The sequence below is a fragment of the Coregonus clupeaformis genome, unplaced genomic scaffold (genome assembly GCF_020615455.1).
Source record: "Coregonus clupeaformis isolate EN_2021a unplaced genomic scaffold, ASM2061545v1 scaf0047, whole genome shotgun sequence".
Classification (NCBI taxonomy): Eukaryota; Metazoa; Chordata; class Actinopteri; order Salmoniformes; family Salmonidae; genus Coregonus; species Coregonus clupeaformis.
The window spans coordinates 696655-705113 of record NW_025533502.1 but is presented as its reverse complement, the minus strand read 5'-3'; the positions used below and the strand labels follow the sequence as shown (position 1 = coordinate 705113).

Here is an 8459-nt window from a genome sequence, read left to right as displayed (position 1 = left end):
TATGATCTCTGTGAGAGCACTGGCAGCACCATTGAGGCCATCTCCATTTTGAAGTAGTCCGTTTTCTTCTTCTACTACTTCTATGAGTTGGAAAACAAATTGAAAGGGTGCATACTGCCACCTGGAGTGTGTTGTTTGAACAGGTATATAGCCAACGTGTCCGATTAACTACCACCTTCCGTTATGGAATATTTGCTCACAACTTTAATTCATTGGCTGATCCCTCCTGATGACCTGATTGGAATTAAGTGATCCTTCCTTAAGCCACAGGAAGTCCCACCCACCCAGTAGACTACTTCAAAATGGTGACAGTCCTCAATGGCGCTGGCCATGGTAAAACAGGATTTTGGGCACTAGAGTCCTCTAGCTATCTCTATGGGAAGCACTAGCCATCATCTGGGGGGGGGGACATAATCCACATCCCTGTATGTTAAAATGCCTTTATTCAAGTGCAAGCGTAGATGTTACAGTTTTTGCGTAATACTTAATACTTGCTTTCAGCAAATCAACAAAATGTTATAATCAAATCAATCACACATTTCCAAAACTACAGTACCCTAATTTCAAACTCTTGTATAGATAAAATAAGCAATTGATTGGCAACAGGGACATCATTATTTGATTTTTTGATGTGTGTTAGGAGCATTGTTGCATCTGTGCCAGGCAGTGCTATCAAATGTATTCTGGTCTCACCACGAAGCGAAAGTCATACTGGCCTTTAGGACAGGGGTAGGACAGGGCCAGACTGATGTTAGTAGGGATCTGGGCCATGTTGTTCTTGAAGTCCTGTACGTGAAAGACATACCTGCCCTCGCATGTTAGGAGCAGTCGGTTGCTGAAGCGAACACTGTTGGTCTGGTTTTGGTGTCTAAGGCTGCTTTGGAGAGAGAGGCTGGCAGTGGGGAAGGAAATACACCTGGAACATTCTCCTTGTTTCTTAAAGACTCTTGCTGACCAACTGAGGGGGTTGGTGCCTTTGGTCTGGTAAATCACACTATTGTGGTTTGGTGTGGTGAATGACTTGCCATAGTCTGTGGCTGGAGTGGGGTAATAATTTTGGTAGTGGCTGTAGCGTCTGTTGTAATCATATCGAATAACTTGGCGTGGTGGCTCCTTGTTGGTTGAGTTGATGGTGAAGCTCCATGGCTCAGCAGTGTAGATCCTGGGATAGTAATCGTGCTCTTCTTCACTCTCGCTGCTTTTGTGCTTCCTCAGAGTTTCGAATGGCAAGGCGTTGAACTGGAAGCCTCTGAGCATGCTGAGACGATAGAGCTTCTCGTGGCTCCTGTAGAGCTCCGAGGTAAACTGCAGGTCGTAGAGCTTCTCGGCGGGGATCATCGGGAAGCGGATGTGGCCTAACAGGGCCACCTGGCTCTTGGTGCCAGTCGAGTCACCCTTCTCTATGATCCAACTCTCCAGCGCTTGCAGGAGGAACCCCTCGTCCGGTATCACTAGGTCAGAGCGTGCCAAGAGGGCCATCAGGAAGTCTGCGGAGAGGTCACTCCAGGCCGGGGAGTTGATCAGAGCCTCGCAGTTCCAGGCCAGGTACTGCAGGCAGTTCTCCTTAAGCAGCAGGTCCCCGGTCTGGACGGAGTACTGGTACAGAGAGGCCTGGGTGTGGAAGGAGGGGTCCTCAGGGAGGAGTACGGTGAAGAGCCTGCCGGTGTCCTGCATCAGCCGTTTCACCCCGAACTTTGAAGCCAGCTTGTGGAGGCACTGGGCGGAGGAGACGGTCACGTCGATCTTGTGGGTGTAAAGGTACCTAGAGAACCAGAGCAAGGACATTTAAATAAATTAACTTTTATTCAAACATTTTTAGGAGATACCATAGCTAAAAAGGAAATTCAGCCAGTGGTGTTGGATAGAGAGAAACTGTGCTTTAAGTGAGGCACAATCACCCTGGATCTACACAATTGATGCAACGAGACATGGATTCATCTTTACAGTCTACTTTTGAGGTCTAAAATCATCTGACACATTTGGATTTTGGGGTGTACGGTGCGGTAAGTTCTGCATTTTACAACTTCATGTTGGATGAAATTAGTCTATGGGCCAGGACAAACTGTAATCCATGGTTAGGTTTTCTTTAAAACAGCCAGTACAAACTTCAGCTTACTTTAGCCACCGCTAGCTTAAAATCAATGGGAGTGATAGGGGTATCCATGCAATGTAAAAAAAAAAAAAAAAAGAAGAAGGCCAAATCACTTTTTAAAGAAATTTCAAACCAAAAATTAAGTTGATTTGAGCTGATTTGGCTATGACATTTTAAAATTGCACAGATACCCCTATCACTTCCATTGATTGTTAGCTAGAAGTTTGTAGCAGCTGTTCAAAGAAAATGCATCCACGGATTACAGTTTCTCCTGGCCAACAGCCTACATTCAGGGTAAGGAACCATCTAACATTGTTGTAAAATACTGAACTTCCCCTTTAAGACATACAACATTCTTGTGTATGTATTTAATCCAATAAACATACAGTATATCTAAATAGCACCTGTTAAGGGTCATAGACTAGTACCTGATGAAGCTGGTGACATGGGGGCTGCAGGCTTGGCTAATCTCTACGGAGAGGCTACTGGACCCATTGGTGATGTTGAAGTGTGGGTAGAGAGAGAGGATCAGTTTGTGGGTGCAGATGTTCCTCTCCTCCACCTCCAACTTCCCCTCCCCATCTCTGTTCCCTGTGGGGCTCTGGAATGCGATGAGGAAGTCACAGTCATCCCCACGGTCAAACAGCTCGCCCAGGTCATCTGACAGGCCCAGACTGTGGTCCAGGAAATGGGCTGTGTCACTGGTCAAATCTGTGCCTGTACAGTATGAGGAATGCACATGATTAGGACTGTACATGATTAGTAGGAATATGTAGGGCTGATAGTGTGTATTTTAGTTTCAGTGGAACATGTATTAATTCATCCCTTTATTTAACCAGGAAAATAACCTTGTGTAGTTTTTATGGGTTAAAATGTATGTTTCTTCCCTAACCCTTGGTCAAACAGGGTCTGCAGACACACTGGGTGAATCTCAAATGTATTTGGGAGGCGTGGAGACTTTTCAGAAGGAGACGAGGAGATAGGAGCAAAGGAATCAGGGAAAAGTGTAGTACCTCTCTCACAAACGACCCCTGCGTCCTCCTTGTGGGAACAGTCGGTCAACGCCCAGCCCTTGAAAGGACAGCTGGACAGGGACTTCTCGGTTCCTTTGCAGTTCATATCATCCAACCAGATTGAACCCGATCCTTGGATACACAAAACAGAGGATAAACAAAGAGCAAGCAAAATCATGTGCAGAAATATGCAAAATATTATATTGTGGTGTATTAAATTATGTTAGTTGACTCTTTCTGCTGGTGCTGCCTGCCATTCCCACAAATCACTGCCTATCTGAACTTGCTCCCTCCAAGAATCCCAAATTCCTTGTGGTCATATTGCTAACACTTATTCAATCCCCTCATATTTTTACAAAAGTCCCTAGGGGGTAGGGGTTGTTGAGGTTTGATTTGGGATTCAGTTATTGACAATGCTACTAATACTTATTTTGTTCCACTGCCTCCTGGTGGCAAACTCATGCAAGGAGTCATATTCATCAGGCAAACTGTAGCAAAAGGTTTCAGATTGTTGTGCTGACAGAAAATGAAAAGGAGCGTTCCTTATTGCACAAGATCTGATAGTACCTCCCCATTTCACTCTGTTTTTTTCTTCCATTTTGTGCCTAGTGAATACGACCCAGGTAGTTCCTCCCTGTTTCAGTCCATTTTCTTCCATTTTGTGCCTAGTGAACATGACCCTTTGTAAGATACTCACCCTCTCCATAAGTCCCTCCAGTGACAGCAGATATAACGCCAGGGAACTTCAGCTGACGACACACCACCTGAGCCTCGGCCAGGTCCCAGCCATCGTCACAGACGGTCCCCCATTTCCCCTCGTGGTACACCTCCACTCGACCCTCTGAGTCCTGTTTACCCCCCACCAGCCTCACCTCACCCTCCTGTGGGGGCTCTGTCGAGGACTTACCTGTGAGCACAGAGAGGGTGAGGATCTTAAGTTAGTCAGTTTAGAAATTGGACTGATGAGCTACAACCGACCACGGATTTATGCAACTATGCTGTTTGCTTACATTTCTATTAGACTACAGTACAAAGCATGAACCAACGTGTTTGTGTTTTGCAAACAGGAACTTGAGGAGTACACTACATGATTGGCCTATTCCTGATTCATTGGAAAGTCTACTATAAAAATATCATGTCATTGTCCTACTAACAGTGTCATTCACAAACAAACATGTGTAACAGTAATTGTGACAGGAACTTGAGGAGTACACTACATGATTGGCCAATACCTGATACATTGGAAAGTCTGCTATTAAAACATAATGTCATTGTCATTCACAAACTAACATTACTTAATACAGGTGGCAGGTAGCTTAGTGGGTAAGAGCGTTGTGCCAGTAACCGAAAGGTCCCTGGTTCTAATCCCCGAGCCGACTAGGTGAAAAATCTGTCGATGTGCCCTTAAGCAAGGCACTTAACCCTAATTGCTTATGAGTCGCTCTGGATAAGAGCGTCTGCTAAATGACTAAAAAAATTTAATTGTGATAGGGGAATATCAGATTTCATTGTGCCTTTGGCTAACTGAACTTATCCTGGTCCCAGATCTGTTTGTGCTGTATGGCCATGGCCTTTGGCATGCCAATGACTGTAGGAGTTGACAACATAGTACAAACCAGGCTAAATTGAACTCACTGAATAGATTCCATGTTGCAGAGTCTAGTCCAGGGACTTGGAGAAGCAACAGCAGCCACAGAGTGATTCCACGCTTCTGCATTTTCACCAGCCAGCTTGGGAAATTGACAAACAGATAAGCAATAGAAAAAGAGGGAAATGGAAGAGGAATCATACAGTCCAGGTTTTGCCTTAAGGTATAAACCATATTAAATAGGCTATACAGAACTTTTGCCTCTGGGGGTGCTCTTGAGGCAACATGGGTCCCCTAATTATAGCTCAGACACACCGGTAGGATTGTAAAAGTTTGCCTGCCGACAGTGGTGGGAAAAAGTACACCATTTTCATCCTTTAGTAAAAGTAAAGATACCTTAATAGAAAATGACTCAAGTAAAAGTGAAAGTCACACAGTAAAATACTACTTTAGTAAAAGTATACAAGTATTTGGTTTTAAATATACTTAAATATCAAAAGTAAATGTAATTGCTAAAATATACTTAAGTATCAAAAGTTAAAGTATAACTAATTTCAAATTCCTTATATAAAGCAAACCAGACGGCATCATTTTCTTGATTTTTTAATTGATGAATAGCCAGGGTGCATGCTCCAACACTCAGAGATAATTTACAAACGAAGCATGTGTTTAGTGAGTCCGCAAGATCAGAGGCAGTAGGGATGACCAGGGATGTTCTCTTGATAAGTGTGTGAATTAGAAAATGTTCCTGTCCTGCTAAGCATTCAAAATGTAATGAGTACTTTTGGGTGTCACGGTAAATGTATGGATTAAAATGTACATCATTTTCTTTAAGAATGTAGTGAAGTAAAAGTAAAAGTTGTCAAAATATAAAATATAAAGTAAAGTACTGATACCCAAAAAAACTACTTAAGTACTTTACATCACTGACTGCCGACAGTACTTAGCACCTCTGAACAGAGTGTAGGAAGGCAGTTTATTTTGTGTTCACACAGCAAAGGCATAATGTTACCCATAAATGGCATATTATTATTATTATTATTATTATCCAAAAAGTTGACTCAAGTTTGCCAAAAAGCACCTGGAAGCACGTGGGTGATCATCAAGACTCTTGGAAGAATGTTCTATGGACAGATGATCCAACAGTATAACTTTTTGGACGACATGGGTTCCATTATGCCTGCCGAAAACCAAACACTGCATTCCACATTAAGAACCTCATACCAACGGTCAAGCATGGTGGTGGTAGTGTGAAGGTTTGGGGATGCTTTGCTGCCTCAGGACCTGGACGACTTGCCTTAATAGAAGGAACCATGAATTCTGCTCTGTATCAGTTAAATATACAGGAGAATGTCAGGCCATCCGTCTGTGAGCTGAAGCTGAAGCACATCTGGGTCATGCAGCAAGACAATACTCCAAAACACACAATCAAGTCTACATGAAAATGGCTAAAATGCAACAAATGTGAAGTTTTGTAATGGCCTAGTCAACGTCCAGACCTAATCCCAATTGAGATGTTGTGGCAGGACTTGAAACGAGCAGTTCATGCTTGAAAACCCACAATTGTCGCTGAGTTACAGCAGTTCTGCATGGAAGAGTGGGCCAAAATTCCTCCACAGAGACGTGAGAGACTGATCAACAACTACAGGAAGCGTTTGGTTGGATTCATTGCAGCTAAAGGTGGCACAACCAGTTAATGAGTGTAAGGGGGCAATTACTTTTTCACACAGGGGAATTGGGTGTTGCATAACTTTGTTTATTAAATAAATGAAATAAGTATGTCATTGTTGTGTTGTTTGTTCACTCAGGTTCCCTTGATCTAATATTAGGTTTTGGTTGAAGATCTGATAACATTCAGTATCAGAAATATGCAAAAGTAGAGAAAATTAGAAAGGGGGCAAATACTTTTTCACGGCACTGTATATGGAGTGTGACTGGCTCATGACATTTAACCGTGGATGCCTCTTTTTCCTGTTTGTTGTCACTCCTGTGGCTCTCTGATTGGCTCAAAGTCAAGTTGTTTGACACTGACGAGCATTGCGAAAGTTGTTTGATACTGACAAGCATTGCGATTCTACAAGTAGAAACGGCAGGTTCGTCGCTACCGGGTCAGTACGTAGTACGTACCGCGTTTGTTCTAGCAAGAGAAGGAACGTCCTCCCACTATTATCGGCAGTGCGATTCTCAGTGTGTTTCATGCTTAAATATGCCCACCTCACAACGTCCATGAGCAAAACCATTGGCATAAAGCTTTAATGTCTATATATTATACCATCTTCCCCAACAATAACAACCACCATTAATCGTTTTAGCTGATGCAATACATTAATTACAATTGCATTTCATTTTTTTGTACTAAAATAGCAAAATGTTATTCTACACAAAAATACAGGTAATGCTGTATCTGCAAAAAATCTAATGCTTCACTTCAAATACCTGCATTCAATAAGGCAACTGGATCATACAGTCTACAATGCACTGTGCTATTTCCACTCCATACATTGTATTGATAATACATCATATCACATTTTGTTGATTTCTAACGGAGTCCATTTTCTATACATAAAGTAAATGTATGTGTACAAGAGACAATCAAGTATATCTAATAAAATCAAACAGTATTGTTTATGCAGCACTGAGGACAATAGTTAATTTTGGCTTTTCCACAGATGACATTCTGATTCTCAAATGTCTTACCTCTTGGTGTCTTGCTGTGTGCGTCGTGGTTCTTTTAAAACCCTAATGAAATTCCACTGCTTATATAGCCACAGGGGTGGAAGTATTTGCTAATGTAATGAAAACTGAACTTTCGCAAATGGATTCTCTATGTTTCGTTTCTTGTGAAATCACAGGGGGTCTGGTTAGCATTTATTGTCATGAATCTTGCCCAGGAGGCAGCTAGGCAGAGTAGGCACTAGCTGGCACAGCCACAAAGTCATAAAATCAGATTAGAAACCTAACCCTAACCTTAAACCTAACCTTAACCTCACTGCTAACCCTAATGCCTAACCCTAACCTTAAAGCACATTTTTTACGATATAGCCAATTTTGAGGGTTTTTCTTAATTCTTACTATTTTTTACATTGTAGAATAATAGTGAAGACATCAAAACTATGAAATAACACATATGGAATCATGTAGTAACCAAAAAAGTGTTAAACAAATCCAAAAATATTTTTATATTTGAGATTCTTCAAATAACCACCCTTTGCCTTGATGACAGCTTTGCACACTCTTGGCATTCTCTCAACCAGCTTCACCTGGAATGCTTTTCCAACAAATTTAGACTCCAGACCAAAGGACACATTTCCACCAGTCTAATGTCCATTGCTCATGTTTCTTGGCCCAAGCAGGTCTCTTCTTATTATTGATGTCCTTTAGTAGTGGTTTCTATGCAGCAATTCGACCATTGTGAGAGAAAGATCATGTATTTACCTGATTTGTTTAATATGAATAGTTAACAATGAATAGGCTTAACAGTAGTAGAGACATTTCTTAACTACCGATGCTGTGCTTTTCATAAGGATGGTTCCCTCTAGCTCCCTGCAGCTGGTCTGGGCGTGTAGTCAAGGACATGGGATAGAGATCAACTTGAGGAACAGATAGACCTGTATTGTTTCAATTTCTCGTTGCTTCTGAGTAACCTGGTCACACGGCAAAAAGCCTCAGAGTGACCACAGTTTTTCAGTTCATCCTGTCTTTTACTATCTTCCAAGGGCGCAGCTGTGTGGAGATAAGAGTAGTAACGGAACTAACGTTATCACTT

At 42.2% G+C, this 8459-nt stretch overlaps 1 protein-coding gene across 1 annotated transcript; it reads right to left on the bottom strand.

Moving 5' to 3' along the window:
• Positions 1-424: 424 nt before the first annotated feature.
• On the bottom strand, positions 425-7577 carry LOC121551203 (galectin-3-binding protein A). The gene is made up of 6 exons (XM_041863757.2): positions 7391-7577; positions 4741-4835; positions 3803-4012; positions 3106-3237; positions 2521-2809; positions 425-1762 (listed from the first exon to the last, which is right to left on the bottom strand). Exons 2-6 carry the CDS (start codon positions 4820-4822, stop codon positions 673-675), a joined length of 1803 nt encoding a protein of 600 aa, XP_041719691.1. The 5' UTR covers positions 4823-4835; positions 7391-7577; the 3' UTR covers positions 425-672.
• Between the last annotated feature and the right edge of the window lie 882 nt (positions 7578-8459).

Excerpts from the sequence above, each read along its gene's own strand:
- LOC121551203 (XM_041863757.2), bottom strand. The coding sequence starts at position 4,822 with ATGCAGAAGCGTGGAATCACTCTGTGGCTGCTGTTGCTTCTCCAAGTC. Across the intron at positions 4,013-4,740 it reads TGCAACATGGAATCTATTCA|GTAAGTCCTCGACAGAGCCC; the intron begins GTGAGTTCAATT and ends CTGTGCTCACAG. Across the intron at positions 2,810-3,105 it reads AGGGGTCGTTTGTGAGAGAG|GCACAGATTTGACCAGTGAC; the intron begins GTACTACACTTT and ends CATACTGTACAG.